This window comes from Dermacentor albipictus, chromosome 2 (genome assembly GCF_038994185.2).
Source record: "Dermacentor albipictus isolate Rhodes 1998 colony chromosome 2, USDA_Dalb.pri_finalv2, whole genome shotgun sequence".
In the NCBI taxonomy this organism is placed as follows: Eukaryota; Metazoa; Arthropoda; class Arachnida; order Ixodida; family Ixodidae; genus Dermacentor; species Dermacentor albipictus.
The window spans coordinates 137,128,353-137,152,012 of record NC_091822.1 but is presented as its reverse complement, the minus strand read 5'-3'; the positions used below and the strand labels follow the sequence as shown (position 1 = coordinate 137,152,012).

At 44.4% G+C, this 23,660-nt stretch overlaps 1 protein-coding gene across 1 annotated transcript in view; it reads left to right on the top strand.

The window, feature by feature from the left end:
• Window positions 1–23,660, top strand: part of SMC5 (structural maintenance of chromosomes 5) — a 96,855-nt gene that overhangs the window by 11,823 nt on the left and 61,372 nt on the right. Inside the window, exons 4-11 of the mRNA XM_065452067.1 lie at window positions 2,392–2,568; window positions 3,263–3,424; window positions 9,014–9,175; window positions 10,756–10,827; window positions 13,631–13,692; window positions 16,694–16,766; window positions 16,920–17,037; window positions 22,649–22,803. Of these exons, the coding sequence (XP_065308139.1) occupies window positions 2,392–2,568; window positions 3,263–3,424; window positions 9,014–9,175; window positions 10,756–10,827; window positions 13,631–13,692; window positions 16,694–16,766; window positions 16,920–17,037; window positions 22,649–22,803 (981 nt within the window). The remainder of the gene's footprint in view (window positions 1–2,391; window positions 2,569–3,262; window positions 3,425–9,013; window positions 9,176–10,755; window positions 10,828–13,630; window positions 13,693–16,693; window positions 16,767–16,919; window positions 17,038–22,648; window positions 22,804–23,660) is intronic.

The window sequence follows — 23,660 nt, the reverse complement described above, 5'->3', positions numbered from 1 at the left end:
TCAAAGTAACAAAAGCTTGGGCCGGTAGAAATGCATGAGCATTAGCCAGAACTTTCGCTCGAAATTTAATCAAACGAAAAAGTGAATTGACCGGAGAATTAATGGAGGTGTACTGTATTGTATGTCTTGCAACACCTTTCCGTCAATATGCCAAGTTGACACCGAAATACAGTGAACAGAAACTGGGCTGCGTGATGATAGCATTCTATGCAATATAAAACTGCCATTGTAGGCATTATTGACGGAGCTCTTATGCCTTTAACTGTCGCAGGCTGTCCTGTAGAACCTGTCTCACAATACAGTGGGGTTCTAACCACATTACAACGGACCGCTTATTACAACGGACCGTAATAATCCAGCAAGAAAGGTCCGTTCTATCCAAAAGTGGGGCTGCAGTATGTTGTGAAATGGTTTAACTTTGCACACACCGCTGTTTAGCCTGAAAGCGATTGCAAAACGCATGAAAACGTCGAAATTAAGATAAATAAACAAATAATTGGATTTACAAGATAGTCATACAACAGTATCTCACAAGTAACTTGCACCTTTGCCATAGGTACGAGGTGTACTTACCCCTGTGCAGCAGAATGTTTCCTGGCATAACTGTCTGAACATTGTGGAGATTAGAGAGTTCTATTATTACTGGTTCCAACAGGAAGTTGATTCCGAAACTCAACACAACAATCCAGCTGGCTTGTTGCCAACATATGATGATCGTCCGTTTCAGTGACCTATTGTAACGGACACACAGCTGGGCACATTCGTGCGCGATTTGCAGTACAAGTGCAGTGATCGTGGCACAGCATGTATCCATACAGGCTAGTTTGCGGTGCATCCATTTGTACCTTATCTTGAATAAAAACGCGCCACAAGCATTCCGACGTGAGCGCAGCACACTGTAGTCTTGCGTCCGGGCGACGCAAGCTTTTAGAGTTGCAAAGACCATTCTGCTACATGAGCGATTACAATGTTCATGAGAAGAAAAAAATGTCAGCGTTTGTGTGAAACGGTCCGGCATGTGCAAAGATACACTTAAACGGTAAACGTTAAGGTAAAATGGGCAATTTGCTTCATTATATCAAAATTTCGTTGTATTGAAATTCGACCTTTTATACAAATAAGTATAGTTGCTGATCAATTTTTCTTACAAAGAAAGGGGCCACAGAATTTCCCAAATTATCGCGCGATTGAAAAAAGCGAATTTGGAGGAGAAAACAATTTATTTTGATGAATTTGGGTGTCGGCGACGAACGATACGGTTTCATGCACATGAAACCCTATTGTGAATATATTGTCAACGTGGCGCCACATCGACAATATCTTCACATCAGCGGTACGAATTATAGGAAGCCAGCCACACTTTCTCCTGCACACCGCCCCAGCAGCTGATAGCATCGCCTGCACTTGGACGACACCATCATGAAAAGCGTTGGCAGCGGGGAGAAAATGCTTTGTCTGCCTCCCGCTCCAACAAGTCACTGAAACTCGAGATTAGGTAACTTCCAGCACTAAACGCGCACGAAGACAGCTAATGCGATGCCATGCCGTCTCGGCACGCCCACTCATTGCACATGCGAAAGGTTACCTCTACAGTAGAGTTGCGTGTTTGCATATGCGCTCAGCCGTGCTTACAGCCATGCACGGCCACGGCCGAGACATGCCCCACAAATCATGAAGTGCCAAATTACTCCCCCCTCCCCATCACTCACGCATGCTTGATCGTGTTTCCGCGAGCTCCGCTCCCCCTCTTTCCCTTTTTTTTCGTGCGGGAAGGCGGAACTCGTGATTCCACCATCTTTGTTATCTCACCCTCGCGCACTTTCACTCACCCCTCAAGCACAAAGTGCGTGGGCCACGATATGATCTTATCGCACTTGGACTTTATATGGAACATGATGCTGCTCCACTTCGGCAGTCACTCTTGTCACGCAGAGCGACTTGAGAGGTATGTTTGCAAGCAGCCACTTGTAATTCAATCATTTCACCATCTGCGTCTGTGTAAGTTTTCATTTATTGTCGCGACAATTCTTTGCGGCGGAAGCGAAATTTCATTATATTGAAATTGCATACAAACACACTTTGTTAAATTGACTTTCTAAATAGATGGTGTTCTATGGACAAGAGGTTATGAAAAGTTAAATAATTTGTTATATCAAGAATTTTGTTATATGGAAGTTCGTTATATCGAGGTTTAACTGTCTTTCAAGTTATCAATATGTTGAACTATTTTGTGATCCCCCTTCGAGTTCAGTATATCTGGGATTGACTGTACTTTACATCTATCGGGCAAGTGACAGTGCCACGAAGCTGTCCGCATAATCAGTTGACAACCGTACAGGTGCTGTACACATCTTGCTCCTTCAGTCAGATACGATTTTTTTCTGTGTGCAGGTGGAGGCCATAGTCGCAAAAATGAACATCCAAGTAAGCAACTTGTGCCAGTTTTTGCCCCAGGACCGGGTGGCGGACTTCGTGCGCATGTCACGCCAAGAACTGCTTGAAGGCACCGAGCGTGCCGTTGGCATCTCCAATCTGTTCGAGTTGCATCAGCGGCTCAAGGAGCTCCAGGTGCAGTGGAAGAAGTTTTTGAGTTTCCTATTCAGACGGAGTGCTTGAAAATGTTTACTAGGGAGTCAACAGACAACATATATTAAAAGCTGTATCAGATTCAACGGGCGTGCTGCATTAAGGAAAGAGGAGCAACACTTATTTGCAATACAGCAGTCTCTTCTTTAAGATGGACATGAATAAACCCTTGAAATCTGGTCATCTTGCCAGAAGTTCAGCTTAGTGCAAGGTCTTCTTGCTTTAGTTGCATGCGAAAGAATGGTTGACAAATTATTCACTTTATCAGGCAATTCTCCTTAACAGAGTTTGTACTTACGGAAGTGCTAATTTGGTTCTTGTTAATTCAATCTTTTGTTCAATCAAACCATAGTGAAGAATCCCAGAACATACCCATATTCAATGGTGAATTTCAATCTCGCTGGTCATGTATCTCTTGCACAATCAGGTGCTCAGGTTGTTGACGCGCTTCAGAAATTACTCAAACGATATTGTGCAACAAAAAACGACACGGACGTAAGAGAAGATGACACACCAAGCGCAACTTATCCTCATTAACTTTTGAAATGCTTGCATTCCTGTCATTGTTTGTGATTACTGTTCCTCACTGTAGAAACGGCTACTGGTGGCTAAGGCCAGAAGTATTTGCAGTCCGTGACAGGAGGTTTTGAAGCATGTTTTGCCCTTGTGTGTGCAGCAAAAGCGGAGCACACTGGAGACTGCGCTGCAGGGCCAACAGACGCGACTGGAGCAAGAGCGTCAGAAGGTGTCGCACCTGGACGCCGAAGTGAAGAAGTTCCAAGAGCACAAGGAAGTGCAGCATCGCATTGAGCGTATGCGCCAGAAGTTGGCTTGGATGGTAGGCACACCTACACCTTATCTTTATCTTTTCAGAATCAATCTCTACATAAGAACAGCAGCACAGGCAAACCATTTCAGTACTGCAGGAAGTGGCAAAAGTTATACAGTAGACTTCCTGCAAATCTCCTGTAAATCAGATTTTTGTGTTAATTCTGCCCCGACGGAAGGTCCTGGCCCGCACCCATGCATTTCTATGGGCCAAAGCTTTTGTTATTTTGATCTTAAAATTGGCCTTCGTCAGGTAGTTCAAAAACGGCCAGTCAGCATGCATGCACCTGACCCCTATGATGACCCCAGTAGCAATCCCTTTAGTGGCGGTGTCCGTATTGGCAGAGCTTAAGGGACAGCGAATGCGTTGAACACATTCACATGTGATATCCCGTCGAAAACGCCTATTGTTGACTTGCCGTAGGAAGATTTTCAAGTAATAACGGTAACTCACAATGTCTGATTATAATATTTATCCGATTCTAATGTGCGCTTTTTGGGGGGGAGGGGAATATACACCAAAAGCCGTATTCCTAGCATTTGTGTGCTGTGCTGCATAAGGCCCCAGCCACACTGGCAGAAAAATGCATGCGGCATGCTGCCAGCGTTAAAATGCAGCTGCGGCAGTACAGCCACACAAAGTGGCGGCAAGTCGCTGCGGCAGTCACGTGACAGCATGGAAATCTCACCTACTCTCTTTTACTCTGTGTGTAGGTGTGAGATGTTACCTGCTTCTTTCTTCGACTGCCGACAGATCAGCGCTGTGTTTACGTTCTTCGGCCTTCGTTCTTAGCACGAGTCATGTATTCTAATAATGAAAATGTTGCCACTGATTATAATGATGTTGGTGTGAACCTGCCGCGGTGGCCTAATGGCTATGGTGTTTTGCTGCTAAGCACGAGGTCGCGGGATCAAATCCCAGCCATGGTGGCTGTATTTCGATGGTGATGAAATGCAGAAATGCCCATGTCACGTGAATTGGGGTCACATTAAAGATGCCTTGGTGGTCAAAATTAATCCCACTATAGAGTCCACTATGGTGTCCGCTATGGTGTCCCCTAGGGCATGCCTCGTAATGAAATCGTGGTTTTGGCACTGAAACCCCAGAATTCATTCAATCATGTTGGTGTGCTTCCTTCTGTTGCAGTGTTGCTGCATTCTAAAGACAAGGAGGTACTGGTTGTTGCCTTTGTGTTCTTGTATTCAGCATCCATCTTGTCGTACGGTATCGGATATGGTACATTGTCTCAAAAGACCTTTCCATCGGCACGTCGAAACCAAGCCAAGCCAACCAAAACAACTGCGAGTGAGAACTCGTGTGAGCAGATGATAGTGTGAAACGAGCTATCCGGCTGACACCAGACAAGAGTACAAATCGAGCGGTACCGCAGGCCCACATGACACCAGCTTCCCATGCGCACATCACCGAGGTGCCCCTCTCATTGGTCTCTTCCATATGCGGCAAGCCACGAAAAATCGGTCCACTACTGATCCCTCCTGTGGCACGAAAAAGCTGCTGTGAGGCAGCTTTTGTGGTACGCATGTTTAGCTGCTAGTGTGGCTGAGGTTTAACACAGCTATGTTGTGGTGAAGCTGCCTGTAATAACCCTGTCACACGGGCAAAGTAAAGCGTACTTTGAGCAAGTGCACTTAAGGGTGCTGAGCATCATTTTGGTGGCATGCTGCTACACGAGAAAGAAAAGTGTTCTTCCAGATTGGTGGTGATGGGGATTGGGAGCCAGAAGTCAAAGCATATATTTGTGAACTTCTTTAACTTGACTACATTGCTTTTTGATAACTCGTGTCCATTTTGTACAAGCAAGTGATGGCGACTTTACCAGCACCAGTGCAAACGATGCCTTCTGCCAAACAACTATGCGACCATTACCTGGCATGGCCATAAACAGCCCAAGAGCGAGAGTAGTTCTTGGCTGTTTCCTTTCTTTCAGTGTGGCACATGTTATTACCTTGTAAGATTTGCAATTTAAAAATAATGTGATTAAGGATTAGTACTCCTGACTGCTTTCAATATTACTTTACTTATACTTTACTCATTCCTAATGAGTACACACTTCACCGCTGCAAAGTGTATTTGCCGAACACTCTCACTGACTAGTGCTCTCTGTAGTAAGTGTGCCAAAGTGTTTCTGTGTGGCAGCCTGCGAGTGACACTAGCGGCGAAGTGCACTCTCTCAAAGTGCACCTAAGTTTGCACGTGTGACAGGGGTATAAAATGTACGGTGATACTGACTTCAGGAAATTGGCCGCTATTGTGCGACACATATTAGACCCTTGCCCATTTTTCTTGCTAAACAATTGGTTTCACATTAGATTTCTACTTTCTTACGAGCTTTAATGTTATTCCTACGCTGGTTTTCTACTTTGTACACTTAAAAAGTGATTGTGGAGTTTTTCGGGTGTGTGTCAGACTCTGGCAAATACTGCCACGTGAGGCAGCAGTGTGTTTTGGTGTTATTTCTGCACCTTGTTTAATTCAAATAATTTCTTCAGTCCTGTCATGGTTGAATTAACAGAAGTCAACTGCACCAAATTTCCCAGAAATGTGGCACACCAGCAGCCATGTTACTAGTGCGAACAGTTGAGCAGGCCTTAAGAGAAAAACTACACACACTGTCATTAACATAAACAACTGCTGCCATCTAGTGTCGAAAACTGCAACTAAAAGCAGTCTGACAAATATTCTCATTGGTAACTTTGATTTCCTTTAGTTCTTGTAAGCAGCTCCGCGTTCCAACAACCAAACATTAGACAGCAGCAAGGGCAAACTTCTGTATATTTCTTAATATTGGATAGTGGGCACTTCATATATAATGGACCTTTCTCATTAGATTATTATGATTCGCTGTAGCGAGAATTGACTGCATACACGCCATCAGTCATGCAGTCAAACCTTGTTATAATTAAGTCTCATCGGCACAACAATAAGTTTATCTGATATTTGTTACAGCATATAAGCAGATATTGGGGCGAAAAGTTTTGGTCACGTCCATGCAAAAGAAGTGGGGTGCCTCTGACAGGATAGCAAGAGGTCTCCTGCCTATTTTGATGGCCCGTCGGCATCTTGCCGTGCTGAAACGAGGCATTAGAGCGACAATAAACACTTTTTCCACATATCACCCGAAGTGTTGTATAACCCTAACCCTTACATACAGAACCTCGGGGGAAAAAAAAATTCTGTGTGCATAACTTGCACAAATAACTGCACACCACAACACTCAAATCTTTATGCAGTTAAACTTAGATATAACGAAGTATTTAACTTTTCATAACCTCTTTCCCATAGAACACCATGTATTTAGTACCTCAACATAATGAAGTGTGTTTGTATGTGATTTCAGTATAACGAAATTTTACTGCCACCCCAAAGGAATGCAGAGACAATAAATGGAAACTTGGAAAATGGAAACACAGATGGTCAAGCGAATGAATTACAAGCGGTGCTTGCAAACGCACCTCTCAAATCATGTCCTGCGAGACAAAAGCAACCTCCGAAGTGGAGCCGCAACATGTTTCGTATAAAGTCCAAGTGCGATAAGATCCTATCGCGCCCCACACACTGTGTGCTTTAGGTATGAGTGAAAGTGTGCGAGAATGAGACAAGAAAGACCATAGCTTCACAAGTGATGCCTTCCCGCGCGCGCCAAGGGAAAAAAAGGGAAGGGAATGAGTTTGCGGTAACACGATCAAGCGTGTGCACTCGAAGTAAGGGGGCGGAGTGGGGGCTAAGTTGGTGTGCGTCTTGATTTCTGGTGCGCATCACGGCCGTGACTGCGCATGGCTGTAGGCACAGCTGAACGGATACAAAGGCGCACACCCTGCAGGTAATCTGCCATGCGTGCAAAGAGTAGGCATGCCGAGACAGCGTGGCAGCATGTAAGCTGTCTTCCTGCGCGTTTAGTATTGGAAGTTGCGTAATCTCGAGTTTTGTGACCCCATGAAGCGAGAGGCGGATGAAGAATTCGCTCCCTGCTGGCAGCGCTTTTCCTGATAGCGTCGTCCAAGTGCAGGTGATGCTATCAGCCGCGGGGGCGGAGTGCACGGAAAAGCGTGGCTGTTCGCTTAAGTCGTACCCCTGATGTGAAGATATCGTCGACGTATGTGACATGAAACCGTATCATTTGTCGCCGACTCCTAAATTAATCAAAATGAACTGTTAATTTCTTTTTTGTTTTTTTCGGTTGCCCAATAATTCGGAAAATTCTGCGGCCCTTTTTTATTTAAGAAATAGATCAGCGACTGTACTTATTTGCATAAAAGGCCGAATTTCAGATATAACGAAGCAATTTGCAAATTTTACTGACTTTGTTATATTGAGGTTTTACTGCACAAAAACAGTCTTGGATGCAGTACTCTCGCACATTGCATCTTTGGCCAGCGGTTCTGTTCTTCAGCGACGCTGATAATGTTATTCTACACTGTAAAGGACCTGCCACCGAGCTGAGTCATGATCAGAGTTCAGATTTGCCGGTGCTGCGTGCACTATTTGACATCTGCAACGTAGCAAAAATGCAAAATGGCCATCTGAAAAGAGAAGGAGACTGGGTGACGAGCAAAGAAGGGAAAGGACACTTCAGCATGTGTGGGCAGAGTTTTCAAGTTGAAATTTGCATTTAATCAGTACATCTGACCTTCACTTCTAAATTTTTTTCTGTTTCTTGAGGGGGTTATACCCGCAAAAATACAGTACATGTGTGCACTCTGCACTACTGTAAATCCACAACGGTCAACCGTACAATAAGTATTATCGTGCAGAAACCAACACTTTGGTTTGCCGCCTGTGGTCTAACCAACCAAGCCGCTAGCCAAAGCATGCACATGCATCCAGGGGCGAGATCACGCAAGCATCTCGCTTTCCGAATGTTTCTTTGTGCTTTTGTGATCGACCCACGCTGTGCTTTCATCAGCGGTCTTCATCATGGCTTGATAGGAGTGCAAAGTGAACACAGCCTACTGCAAATTGTGGTCGCACGCTGTTCGTGCCTGAAATGCCATGCAGCATTTCAGTTTTTTTACTCTAGTGTTACGATTAGGTGGCAGGGCCATGGAAAAGTCTGAATTATTGCGCAAGTTTGGAAAATTGGGCTTCTAAAATATCACTTGGTGTCTATACTTGACATTTTTGTTACCAGAATATATACTTTGGGGCACCTGAAAAAAAAGATTTGCTTCGCTGTAATTGATACCGAGTTGGATAATGCATTTTTGATTTCGTTATGGCACTAGAATATGCCATTAAAGTAAAGCATGGCTAACCAACTTCTATATTTACTGCATTATGTTTGGCAATTCATTATATCGAGGTTTGAATGTACTGATACAGATTCCGGTGGCTATTATAGTTGAGCCAAAGTGCTCAGTACAATGCCCATGAGCTGTGAAAAGGGCCACTGCTTGCTGTTTGTTTTAGCTGCCACGGCAACATTCAGGCGTCACCCAAGCAGACACCATCAGTGAGTAAGGCCATGAACGGTGATATGTAGGTTACTGCCCGTCAGATTCATGCGTGCGGGAACATGGTATGATAAAAGCAGAGATCTGATCATGGTGTGACGCGCATATTTTTATGCATTGTGTGCAGGAATACGAAGGTGCAAGGCACGTCTTTTTGGAGGAGAAGAAGCGGCTGCGAGATGAAGAGGACAAGCTGAAGTTGAAGGAGAAGGAGCAAGCACCACTCCAGAGCATGGTGGATAAATTGTCCAAGTGGCAGTCTGATATTGCTGCAACTGACAAGCGACTGGTGAGTGGCTTGCTTGGGTGTGCATGTGTGCGCAGAGGGCATGCATCTCGTGGATGGAATCGGTGCATGAAGGAGTTGTGACTATAGGAAGCCTTATTTCAAGTTTCTTGCTTGAAATTGGAGTTAAATTTTTTTCCCTAGCGAGGGTATTCCACTTTATTCAGGCGTGTGTTTCCACACCTCCACTGCAGGATCGTGTTGGCACTGAATGTGGAAGGTCTTCATGTGGCCGCAGCTCTGCTGGCGCAGAAAGTGAACACTGCATTACTGTTGTGTATTACTGTCATAACAGCGATGCAAACGCGAATAGTTTGATACCGCAAGTGAGAGTGCACCATTTCCTAAGGAAATGGTATGAGAAAAGCAGACGACAAAGCAGATGGCACTCAAACTGCTCTCACTTTTCAGAGCATGGGCGATGTTGCAAATGCATTGGTACACTTTATGCGTTTACTTGTATCCCAACGGCGTGAGTTGTGTCTATTTTGCGAGCCATGCGGACTAAATATAGAAAGTGCCCATGATTTGCACACTGGCATTCAGCGGTGCTTTTGTTGTCTGCACTCGATTTCTCCAAATCTCTGCAATCGAGTGAAAGCTGTGTGTCACGTCAGCCAACCAGAAAAAAGAACCACAAAAAAAGGGCTTCTCCATTGTTTGCCTCCATTGCCTCCATTTGTTCTCCATTGTCCGAATCCGAGCTCGGCTCGTATTCTGAATCGGAATTGAGCCACCGCTCCAATGAGCAGACGAAGGTCCCGCGCGCTCAGCCATCCGAAAGTAACCGCGCGCAGGGAGGAGGATGCGCTTTCAGTCGCCCGCACAAGAGAAATGGGACGTTGCGTGAACAAGACAGGGTGAGATGGAAAAAGGCTAAACAAAGTTCGAAGGGCTTTATGTTTACTGCTGCAAGTCGGAAGCGAGGGTGCGGGGAGAGAGCGAAAGCAGCAATCGAGTCACTCTTTTCGGAGAGGCAACGGCACGTGCGCCTGAACTTGACGCGCCGTAGCAGACACACCAACAGAAGAAAAATAAAAACCTTCAAACCAGCGGAGAAGGCAGAACAACCCTTGAACCCATAACCACACGCGCGCGACGCATGATCCAGCGAACGCGGAGCCACCGCGCCACTCAGCAAAGAGAAAGTGGAGAGTGGCAGTCGCACCGTACTCTTCAATACATGGACTTGGACAGGTCGGGGCGAATATACGAACTTGTAGAAGGAGTCAACAGATAGCGTGGCCAATCCAGGAGCGCCAGCTTTGCGCTCAGGCGCGAAATTTTGAATGCGCGCTAGAAAACGTACCGGTACGTCAGTGACATGTAGGGGGGGAAGCGCGATGACGTACCCGTACGTCCGTGACAGCGAAAGGGTTAAGAGCAACCAGCAGTTGGCACGCACTGGCACACGTCCCTTGTGCATGCCAACTGCCATTCCTCGCAAGGTGTAGCAGGCATAGCACATCTGCACGGTTGTGGCCACTGTGCTGGTTTAGCTTTGCATTGCTTTCAGTCATTTCATAGAATATTTTGTGTTTTCTTGCGCTTATTACACGTTGATACTTTTTGTTTTATTTCAGAAAGGAGAGGTCACTACTGCTACTAAAGGCTTGGATGCTGCCCTGCAGAATCTCACTGAACTTGCAGAGAAGGTTTGTGGCTGTTATATATAGACAACAATGCTCACACGTTGCAGGTTTTTATGTTAGTGGCTATTTAAACTTTTTCTCCTGGGCAACATTTAACATGCATTTAACAGAAGAAAACAGTTTGTTCTCGTTTAATAGTCATGCTGACAGCAGCAAGATTGCTTCCCTTGCTCTGCTTACAAAGCCGATTGAGTAGAGCGTGGTTTGTGCTTTTACAGCTTGCTGCATTATCAGTGAGATAGTCAGTGAGGCTGCGAATGGCAGATAATAAGTGACATAGAATCAAATGGAATTCGCTACAAACTTGTGGTTCTGTCACTTTTTGGTAATATTGCAGTGGCACACAAAGTATGGAAACCTTTAACCCCTTAACCATTTTATTATTCTCACAATTTATATGCCCAAACTGCTTCATTATTTTTTATTTGATATTGAATATTTTTCTTCTAAAAAAGCAAGTCTACGATATTAAAAAAAAAGCAAATACGGAGTCAAATTAACATATTAAAGTTTATTATTGCTCATGATAAAGGAGGCCAGTTACCTGCTGGTAAACAACAATAAAAAACAGAGCAAGAGCGCAGTTTAGAAAGTTTTATCATTCTGATGACGCCTTAGCAGGGATGCCCATAAACGGAAACTGAGGAGGCTTCATGGCGATGTCATTCAGGTCGATGCGCCGCCAATGACGCTCACTTGCATTAGTGTCTTCTGAGCAGCCTTAATCTGATGAACTGTTAATTTCGAAGTCATTGCAACTGCTTCCGCTTGCAGAAATGAAGTACACTTCCTTGTCTGAATGAGTGAAATGAGTGAAAGTTGGACGACAGCGAAATGCTTCTTTTCTGAGACGACAGACCAGCAACACATGCGTCACCTCCACTGGACACCATTTTTTTTTTAACCCTTTCAGGGTCAATGACGTAAATATACGGCGCCGCAAATAAGCCCAAAATGGTCGATGTCATATATTTACGGCACCGTCGGTACGTTTAAAAAGTGAGCCGATTCCCTAATTTTTTCTTTCCAGGCATATGCTGCCACTATGTGGGAATACAGGGAATTTCTTTCTTGCGACCCCTCTTTCAATTTTTGTTGCATGGTTTTGTTTTAGAGCTAGCTTGCTCCGGCATGTATATACTACCACTCTCGCATTGGCGTGCGGGCGGGCGGCAGTTTGGTTTTTTTTCCGCGGGCGGTTTTGGCTTCTTGCACTCGTGAAACTGATGGCTATCTCGTTACTAATCGCTCGAAGGGCAGCCGCCTGTCTCTCGCTCGTTTACTGCTCACAAGGGTGAGCGTAGGAATGATGCCGCCATGCATGCGTTTCCTTTTCTTTTTTTGGGTAGACTCGCGATATCTAATTGCCTTTGGTTGGCGATAAGATGAAGATTAGCAGAAGTTTGTCACACGTTTTGCTTTTCTGACGGTCACACAACCACACAGTTTTCTTGAGTGCGCTCACCTATGCAGTTCCATTACGCTATGGATGTAAATATTAGTGTAAGAGCAGGAGCATGTGAGACTTGCGAAATATTCCTGTGTGCGCGTATTCTAAGCCTTGAACTATAACAATGCATCAAATTTTTTATTCTTATAAGTTTATTTCCTTGTTTTATTGTTGTTCATGAATAAAGAGTACATATATACCAACGCAAAATATTTTTCTCTCGCTTTACGGTCACCCTAGGAAAATTACGGTAAATTTTCTTTCATAATAGGTCCCTCAGAAGAATTGGAATCTGCAATAAAAGAAATCGGCCCTGGGCGGCGGCATATGGCGAAAAAAATTGACCCTGAATGAATTAAACACGAGTTGTCCCCCAAAGAAATGTGAAATGGCAGTGGGGGGGAAAAAAGAGGAATTACTTGCCAGTGCTGCCATCTGCGAAGTAACATACCAGCTAGCCCACAAACGAGTGTGTTTCGTTTAAAATGCTCAAAAGGAGATATCTCGAGCAGACGAGCTACACTCATCTGAAACGGTTTTGGGATAGCTCGGCAAAGACGAACCAAGTTCATCCGTAATGATGAAGGAGTTAAGCAGCAAATTTTTTCCAGCGTTTTTGCATTCGAGATTTCGAGATATCTGGAGTATGGTGCAAAAGCATTTCGAGATGAGAGGTGAAAAATACATGGAGTTGACACCACGCCAGGAAAAAATTTAGACTTAACCAGTATTTCGAGATATCAGCGTTTGAGTTAACAATGTTTTACCATACCATTGCAGCACATCCATAGCAGAAAATGTGCCCTGGATTGTCGGGCAAGCCGGCTTCTCACATTCATGGACTTGTACGTTGCTGTCAGTGGAAGCAATGTCCAAGCTAATGTCCAGATAGTTTGAGGGAGTTATTTTACATGAGTATCGGTCAATAAGTTTTGTATGTTCGACACAGAATAAATTTTTTTTGAGTGTTGATTATACTGTATAGGGTTCGGCATTAGCACCAGATCTTCTGCTGAGTATTTCTATCACAAACAAAGAGTGGGATTCCTACAGCTACAATTGCCTCCACTGCTAAAGTCAGCTGTAAGCATAAACAGTTGCGAAGTTTTGAGTTGATGTAATCTAATAGTTCAGATTTTGTAAGAGACAAAGAAGTTTTAAGTGGACGAGGACCAGCATTGCCCTGGTCCAATTAGCATGTCTTCGTATGTGTTTCCAGTGCGCTGGCTGCACTTATAAAATCGTGAACTGTCTGGGTTCATGATACTGCTAGTGTGAGTGATGGTTCACTGTTTGCCTTTTAGCTTAGTAGCACTTGTTAGTGAATAATTTTTTGTATCCCTCTTGTCCTTTCAGTTCTTGTCAGTCAAGCATCAGCTTAGGAGAAAGATTCAAGAAGAGGAAGGGAGGAGTGAAAGGTGAGGTGTTTCATAATATCTACTCTGTCACAAAAGATTTTCATACTGCTTTCGCTCGTCTCCCAAGTGCTGGCCTTGGCATCGAAGCAATTTGGTGCAGCAGCAAAGGATGTGTTCAGAACAGGGGCAGCTTTGCATGCCTTTCACGTACTAGTTGCCTGCTAACACCGCTGGAGCTGCATGGTACCACAGTTATGCAGCGTGGCTTGAGCAGGCATCCTGCAAGGTCACAGATGTTGCATGCAGGCGTGCAGCGCCATGATTCCAGTAGCATTAGCTGCTCTATTTCTGCATATTAGGATCAAAACAACTTTGCGTTATAAGGGCAGGAGGGAGTTTTTCTAGCTGGCACAGCCACCCACATCAGTGAAAAGATGCTATCTCCCACAAAAGGTGCTTGTTTATGATGCCTTCTTGGCAGCAAATTTTTTGAAAATGTTGTATAAATTGTTAGTGTTGTGGAAGCACTCTGCACCAATGTGCTCCTATCACAACAGATGTCTGCATGTGCGCATCATGTGTGGCAGCGCAATTGGCAGTCGGCTGCATGTGTACTTCACAAGCATGGGTGAACATACTGTGCACTCTGATGTCGTACTGCATTCTGCACGAGGCCGCTGCAAATAACGGCCTGCGTCAATTGGACATATTTCAAGGGTTTTTATGCGCAAGCAGCAGCTGTACGATTATGGGTTACCATATATACCGTATTTACTCGCATAATGATCGCACTTTTTTTGTCAAAAAAATTGACGCAAATTCAGGGGTGCGATCATTACGCGGGTTAAATTTACCGCGAAAAAAAAATTTTTTTTTTTAGCCCCGTCTTTGCTGCGGGATGCGAGATTGCGGGTGCGGGACACCAAAACGAAAATGGCGGCCGGCGGAGCAAGCCGAGCGCGTCGAACGCGATTTTTTTTTCTTCTCGTGAGTACGTTACGTGTATTGAAACAGTTTCTACCGTATCAGTGATGAATAATATCGTTAATATCGGCAAGTTTGCGGCAGTAACGTAGCCATGTCCACTTTGAGGGGACAGAAACAGGTGGGCGCGCTTAGCTGCCAGTGACATAGAAATGCATGGGTGACGTGCTGCGGAAACTGCGACCTCTGTCTTCACTACTATCCTAATACGGCACGTTTCCGCTAAGGGTGGGCGAATATCTTAGCTGTGTTACAAGCGTCGGCGTATGAATATGGTACACTTTTAACGTATCAGAGTAAACGTGGCTACTATCATTGCCGCGCGCGTTTTTTTGCGTGCTCACGAGTGCAAAAGCAGATGAAAAGAATCGAAATGCGCCTTTATTGTTTTTGTTGAGATCAACCATTATAAAGCCAACCCATAATAAAGGCAAGTTTGGTTGTACCTCATTTTGTCATAGATGTGCGGAAAGTGATGAAAGTAATGAAATGAGGCATCTACTTAAGAATGTTTGGTGCGTGCAGGCCGCTTGGCTTGTCTTGAAGAGTTGTTCGCGTAGCATTCGACAGATGGTAAGCGCGATCATTATTAGCTAGACTTAGCACACGACATATCGCTGCGGCAAGTTCGGGGTGCGATCATTACGCGGGGAATAAAAAAAATTGAATTTTGACGACAAAATTTAGGGGTGCGATCATTACGCGAGTGCGATCATTATGCGAGTAAATACGGTACTCAATTCTAACATGCACTTTATTGTAATGCGTACTCGTTTTCCATGGCACACACATAAGAAAGAAAGAAAAAAGAAAACTGCTCTCAATTGTAATGCGCACCCATTTGCCGTGACCTAAAAAGAAAGTCCTTCACAGTATCCCGCACCTCATTCTTTCATGCAGAAATGCAGCTTTCTCTCATGTGGAAAAAAAAAAAAAGAAAAGATTTACTCCCAGTGCAATAAAGTTGCAATAAATAAAAAAAGTCGCAGTTTTGCCTGCGACCCGATTGCGTTCGATTGCGAATGAAATTAGTAGACAGCTATACAAAAAGTAGGGATAGTAGTTATATCAGCCATATAATCTTTTAAACATTCTCTTAATAGCTAAATTAACAAGCGTGGTGTCACCTGTGCACAAGCAAACATGAACATGTCTCACTCAATGGCCGCAGAAACTCTTTATCTAAATGCTTGAGTGCGGAAGCAGAAGCGAATGAATTGACCTATGCGCAACCGCTTGCTTCAACATGAACTAATGACGAGAGCACAGCATAGACTAGATGCATAGACTCTTGTCTCCATCACAGATCGCTTTCAAGATAGGTCACACCGTATGCAGCAGCCACTGAAGTAGTAGAACGCCTCTCCTGTTCGCGCCAGTCCGAACGCTGTGAACGCTCGTAATGCAGCCCAATTTCTATCCGTCTCTGTATACGTTCAACTTCAGTGTCTTCGCTGTCGGCACGGAAGTGCCGACAGAGCAAACACAGAGATCGGGATGACCTACTAAAGCACATGGAGGAATCTACAGCAGCTGGGCTCGAAGTGTGTACGAGGCAGCCGTTTTGAAATGCCAATGGCGATATGGTAATGCAGATTTAGGGTTGTACTCTATTCTAATGTGCATGCAATGTATGGACGCATTTTATCGGAAATAAAGTGTGTATTACGTTCGAGTAAATACGGTATATAAAGTTCCGTGTTTTGTAAACGCTAGTTATCTTGACTTTTTTTTTCTCGGTTTTTGACTTCATGTTGATGGGAGCTTACGGTTTGTGTTTTAAGCAAGGAATGCTACCTTGTTTAAAATTTCGTGTGTTCAAATTCCCAGGGATGTCTTATAACACTTGCCAACCTTTTGGATGGTAGCAGCCGCTTTACGGTTAAAAAAAAAAAAAAATGCTTGCACTCTGGGACATACATATTTATACAAAATATGCCTTATTCTAATATTACAAGTACTCCAACCAAAATTTCTCATAATTTCCTTCATCTGGACTGCCTCACAATTGTGCAGTGCTATTAAGCCACAAATACATATGCACAGCAACAATGGCTGTGTTCATATTTCCTTTCAGGATCAAGAAGTATGTTGACGAAGTTGCTGGAATTGAGCGAGAAGTTGCTGAATCATCAAGAGAAGATGTAGAGGTCAGTCGCATCAGCAGTCTGTTTTGTTTTATCTGTCTTGTTGACAAAAGATAAAGCATCAATTCCTTATCGCTTTTATTTATTTATTTATTTATTTAGTGCTGAGATATCTTGGCATAGATCCTGAAATGCCATGATTTCTGTTGCTTGCAGGAAAAGATTAAAGAACTGCAAGGGGAAATACAGGCATGCAACCAAGAGATCAGCAGCGTCAGCAATGAGAGGGCTACGGCAGAGAACTTTATCAGGGACAAGCAGCGTGAAAGCAATGGTAATGATCTTGTGTAGCAGTTTCATTCTTGCTTTTGCTTTTCTTGTGCTCAGATTTGTTAAATGGACTCTAAAAGAGAACATTGAATTGATCTTGAATTGTTAAATTGCCCATTTAGAAACATTGCAACATTGGTTTTAACCCAGAAGGTCACTTAACTTAAAAAAAAAAAAAAACGTCCTGCTCATTTTTTTCTGAGATTCAAACTTCTCTTGCCAAATGGGCTTTCCTGCTTAAATGTGCCTGCAATCTCCTAGGTCATTCTCTATTGGGTGCTACGGCCTTTTCCAAATTAGAGGTACACAAAGAGAGGGCATCGCAATACCACAAGAAGTGCTGAAAAAGATGAATAAAAAAATAATGTGGAAAGGTAGCTTCAAGAAGTCCTTTCGTTGGAAGGTGCAATAAAATTGGCTAAATCATTATTTCTTTCGTGCTGAAGTGCAATGTATTGAACATTTCATTGTGAAATGTTGGCTAAATTTTACCAATTAATAAAAACAACAATATACATCCTGATAACTGTTGGTATATTTTCACAAAAGCAGTGGTTCAAAGGCTGTCTAATGTTTCAGTCATTTTTCTCACTTATTTAGGCTCTGTTCTCGGTCCGAGTGACACTTTGGACTTAATGAAGTACTAATCCTGCATTTTAGGTAGGGCTGTGTCAGGAGGAGGAGGAGTGAACATTTATTTTTGAAACAATATCCAGGGGTAAGCCCCGGTTTGACTCTAGGTGGGAGGTCTCCTCATTCTAGGAACCCTCTGGCCTTCACTGCCTCCTTGGTGCTGGCGATGAGGTGTCATTGTTGTTTCAGGTCCTCGGAGACGAGCTTGGCTTTCCATGTTTCAATGAGGTCTTCGCTTTCTTGTCTGGCATTAGTCTTTCGGTGAAGGCGATACGACATGTCTGCATCTAGATGCCGTGGACACTCGAGGATCAGGTGCGCCAAGGTGTCCGGTACGCAGCACATTGAGCAGTGGTAGCCTTGTAGCATTAGGTAGAGTCTGTGCATGAGTATTTCGTGGGTGTAAGTGTTACTCTGTAGTCTTCTGAGTGTGGTACTTTCTTCTTTGTTGAGCTTTGGGTGGAGTGGCGGGTACGCCCTGCGTTACAGCCTGTGATGTTGAAGGATCGCTGAGTGGGTGACGGGCACGGTCTCTGCCCCCGCTAACGCAGACCGGGCATCTCGAGAGTGGGAATGTGTGAGAGTGGGACCGGCAGGTGTGACCTCGGGCCCGAGGCGTGTGCCGCTTCATTCCCCTCCAGATCCTCGTGCCCAGGAACCCATGTCATGCAAGTGTAGGACATTTGAGTGCTGCGGTGCTTCAATATCTTTAGTGCTTCTGCCGACACGCGACCCTTAGCGTAGTTCTTGACAGCTGCCTCAGAATCGGAAAAGAGGACAGCTGCGTCCATGCATGTAGTAGTTGCTAAGGCGATCGCCGCCTCTTCTGCAGGCTGAGGGTTTTGTGTGTGGGCTGTGGCAGACGCTGAGGGCATAAGCGTTTCTTTGCGAGTATTTGGCTGCTTCGCTGTATCTGGCATTCAGATCTTGCCTGTGTCTTCTACGTAGGGTATCCACTCGGGCTTGTTTTCCTTCCTTGTGGTACGTGGGGTGCATGTTGCGTGGAATTGGTGCTATGCACCGGGATTCGCCGATGTTTGGAGGAGTTTTCTTTTCGGTACGTGGTGGCTATAAACGTTTCACCGTAGCTCAGCCGTTGCAGCACGGATCTTCTGGTGGGCATGAGCTTCAGTCCTTCTAATTTACTGGCTTTATGAGCTTCAGCTAGTTCTTGCCAGGTGTTGTGTACGCCCATCTTGAGAAGTCTCGTAGTTGAAGCCATGGATAGTAGGCCCAAAGCAATTTTGATGGCTTTGCATATTTGAATGTTAAACATTTCTACCTCTGTATTCTTCAGCACGAGGTAGGGCGTGCCGTATGTTGTTTGACTGGTGAGGAGTGCTTGCATCACACACAGTTTGTTTTGTTCTTTAAGTCCGCTTCTTGGCTTGCAACTCTCCTGACCAGATGCATGAGCAGTGATAGCGTTTGCTGTAGTCACGGGAGAATGGCTGCCCCGGACCCGTCTTTGTGGATGTGTAGTCCTAGAACTCGTAGATTTTCCACTTTTCGGATGGGCGTTCCATTGAGAGTGCTGTTAGGATCGGGTTCATAGTAGCTGGGTGGTCTGCCTCTCGTTCTTGACATGAGGATGAGTGTTCCGACTTCTCGGGAGCAGAGCGAAGGCCGCATTTTTGCAAGTAGCTCTCAATGGTATCTACTGCTTCCTGCAGGCATATTTCTTGTGTTTTGGTGTTTGAGGCCCTTGTCCATAACCTGATGTCATCTGCATTTTTTTAAAAACATGTCGTGGATCTGGTATAGTGTCGAGGAGGCTGGGCAATTTGATCATGGCAACGTTGAAGAGCAACAGCGATATGACCAAGCCCTGTGGGGTGCCTTTTCTCGGTAGTCAGAAGCTGTCACTGCGCAGGTTGTATATTCCAACTGTGGCCGTGCGGTCCATGAGGAAATTCCTGACATAGTCGTATGTCTGAGACCCGTATCCCAGGTCTACGAGGTTGCAGAGGATAGCTTTGTGACTGATGTGTCAATATAAAAATTCTCTGATACAAACCAGATATGAATACTTAGCTGCGAATATTGATTAATGGTAAGCAGATGAGTTTATTAACAAGTTTCTTTACTTTAAAGGGGCCCGGAACCACTTTTTATTGAAGTGGAGAAAGGCATTTGAAGTGAAAATAGGCTATTACAAAAATACTTTGCTGCAAAAAGTACTTCAATGCGTTCAGCAGAAGTGTAGTTATTGGCCATTAAACACGCCCTCCGCTGTGCACCCGTTCCTTCTTCATTGCCTTGCACTGTGAAGGCTATCGTGCAGTGGGGCATGCCCACAACGCTCCACCTTCTCAGTGTCACCATAGCATGCTGTTCAAATTTCATTTTGGATGTTCACGTAGATGCCACGACTTCTGCCTTTGGTGTCTATGATGCGCCAAATGCGGTTGTCCTCAGCGAGCCACAGTGCACTTAACCAGCAGACTCATCACGGCATCCCCGTTAGCAGACGTGGTATCTACGCCATGTAGCCAATCGCAGCTTGGTGTCAGCTATCAGCCAATAGCAGCTGTCTCAGAAGATGATGAAATAAAGCGTCCGATGACGAAATAGGGAGTCCAGGAGAAAGTGAGGGCAGGGCCTTCTGTTGAAAAGAGAGCATTTGGGAGAAAGCTGACTTAACCATCTGCTTGCGAGCTCCACGCACAGCATACGACAGCAAAACTTGGCTGAGATGTTCACAGCAGCGTATGCTACTCACAGACTGTTATTTCACCAAGCCCGAGGTGTGGTTCAGGGCCCCTTTAAGATGTTGGAACATCAGCAGTTGTGTTTCTGACAGGAAAATATGGAGTAAGTCATTACGTTAAGTTCTTGTTTATTTGACGCCTGTTAATCTAGAATATTGAGTAATTCACACTATCTCTCTGGTCTTGCCAAGCTGTGAATCATGCAGCATCAAATGCCAATTAACTTGGAGGAATTTGGGCCTCTGCCAGTTGTCGCTGCATGCATTTGTCGTCAAGTGATAAGCTCAAGAGGGCAAGTAGCACTACAGAAGTAATGACAGATAAGCCATGCAAAAGCTGTGCTAGCAGCCAGCCAAAACAAAACTGGTGGTCTACTGTTCGCTATGACTATTTTCTAGAAAATGATGGGAGCGCAGCATCTTCTCCCTGCATTATGCACCACGTGTATGCAATACTCTTGTAGCATGGCATATGCAGCAAGTCTTTTCTTTTTTCCTTCAGTGTGAGACACTGGACCAACTCACTGTCGTTAATATACTGCATTTGCAAACAGCCACAAATTAACATGTGGTGTGAAGATGGTGGAGGACACCTTTGACTGCTATAAAAACGGTATTAGGATTAAAATCCTAATGAGGAATGTGTAATGCACCCATATTTGTACGTCTAGAATTGAGTCCTCTAGCAAAGTGCGATGTGGCAGGCACCGCGGTAACACCTATAGCGGATCGCGCATCATCCATAGTATCTGGTCAAGTACCAGGTCCCATGCACTCGGGTGCGTATCACGGTTCCGAAACGGCCATTGCTTAATCCTAAACTGTTATAACAGGAGTGGGACATGCTGCACTGAGGCACATGGCATATTTGCATGGCAAGGACGTGTGGATGGTCACCACTGTAGTGGATTGTTCCATTGAACCTACAATCTATAAAAAAGCATTCTTATTGCAGTTGGACACGTTTGTGTTAATTACCACCATTCCGTTTCAATGCTGTCACTTGTACCCTTGGTTCATAGGCCCTTGCCACATACAGGTTGTCTTTCCCCTAAAGCCTCGTCGTCCAAAACAGATGTGAGGAATCTTATTACCTCTCACATGGCTAGCAATATATTTTATTTAACTCTATTATTCGTATCATATCTAACATTAGAAAAATGTCTAATACATTGTTTTTGAATTGAATATGAGTATTAAACACAAATATATTTATCTGGTGTTGTCAACTTTTGAATGCTCGAACACTCCTACATTTCAGCCCTGCTTAATTCTTGCCTTCAGTGTTCCTTTAAGGCTTCCTTTGACTGACTCTGAAATTTTTGTTACTAGATTGTGGGTACAATTTTTCTTTTCTAATGCAAGAAAGCTTATAAAGGACCAGGGACAAAAAACCTATTCACGGCAACGTGTCTTTGTAGCACTGCAGGCAGAACAACCAAGCCGAAGCACATTTGTAAGAGTGCTGCCATATTTATTTCTGTTTGATATTCACTTCTAAGGAATTAAATGCAAAATTTTATCTAGTTATCTCTGACTTTGTCAGAGGAAAATGTGCTGCTGTTTGTGTTCACATTAATATGATTCAAACCTGAATGTAGAGGAATAGCATGAACATGCAGAACTGTTAGCATGAGAAGCAGGTAGCAGCCACACTGCTTGATTCACTAGTTTGTCATCTAATAGGTGCATATTTACTCAAAAATATCTCGAACACAAATGTAGGTTGACCCCTATGTATTGCTCTCCGAGAATTAAAAAGAAATTAATTAAAATATGGGTCGACCCATATATTTTTAGAAAAATGAAAAGTTTAGAAAAGTCTTGCTAGTTGATGCCACAAGAGGCATCCTCTTCGGAACTTCCGGAGAAGTCATCCTCATTGAGTGTTTCGCAGACATCGTCCTTGGTGCTGTCGAATGCATTAGATAGGTAGCATTTCTTTAACCGCAGTCTGGATATGTTCCAGAGTGGCTTTAGGGCAGGTGCAATTTAGGGCGGGTGCTCTGCTTGTTCGGCAGTAAATCTCTTATATCTTCCATGTTAATAAATGCATCATATTTTGCAACATAAAAGTATGGGACTTCATATTACATCAAATTACATGATGCATGCCTATATCTTTCTTTCAAGTGTGACTGGCTATATATTTTTTAGGAACGTAAATAGTGGGAGATGTCTAGCCTTCGTAATGTTGCTTGCCATGTATAAAGCGATTAGACAAACTGATGATGAACAGTGTGAATTGCTTCCTTCCTCTATTGCATTGCAGCGGTTGTGCAGGAGATAAAGCGCATCAAGGACCTGTCGAACCAGAGGCTGGAGCTCCTAAGGCGACGAAGCCGAGACGCCTATGAAGCGACTATGTGGCTGCAGCAGAACGAGGGGCGCTTTAAAGGGAAAATTTATCCGCCTATTATGACTCAGGTACAAACATCTTTCTTTTCTTGTAATTCTCAATCTGCAGTCCCTTGTAGACCTTTTGTAGACGGTCAGTTATGCATCTCGCAATTAAAACTAAGACTCATGTCATAGCCACATTAGTCGCGTTTACATGAATGCGACAGCGTCACATCGCATCGCATTTCTAGCGCATCACATTCATGTAAACAGCGGTAATGTGCTAGGAAGGTGCATCGCATTAATGCGCCAGGCGAGGGTAGATTTATGGGTGCGAGTCGACTCTCGCGGAGCATGTAAACGCAGTATCGTCGCATTAGGAATGATGGGAAGGAATTAGCCACCAACATGGCAGCGGTCGCGGCTGCCCACTTCGAATTGAATTTGGCGTTGCTTTTGTAAAATGCACTTCGTTCGCAGCAAATGATTGTGTAAAGGGCTTTCGCTTAGTCTCAGGCCGCTTCGACGACAGAGTATTATGGATAACCTTGTGGTGTTTTCGAGATCACTTCTTGTTTCGAACGAGTCGAAGACTAACGAAAGAAACATTCGAGATGTCAGCGCTACCTATCGCTAGAGTCGGAAAATAGCTGCAAAAGACGTGCGCGGCTTGGCATCCGCTACACTATAGCGTATAGCGTACGCTATAAGTTGCGTACGCTAAACTAAAACTGTCTGTTTCTCGGCACTCAACCAACAACGTGCACTCGGCCCACTACCGTAAACCAGTTACACCGGAAGTCGGTTGCACTTCCCTTATACGACACCATGTGGCGCTACGTTCTCGCGAGAGTTAAGACGCTACATGTAAACGGCGTCGCATCGCCTTTCCCAAATGCGCTTAAATGCGATGCGCCATTGTCGCATCCATGTAAACAGGGCTA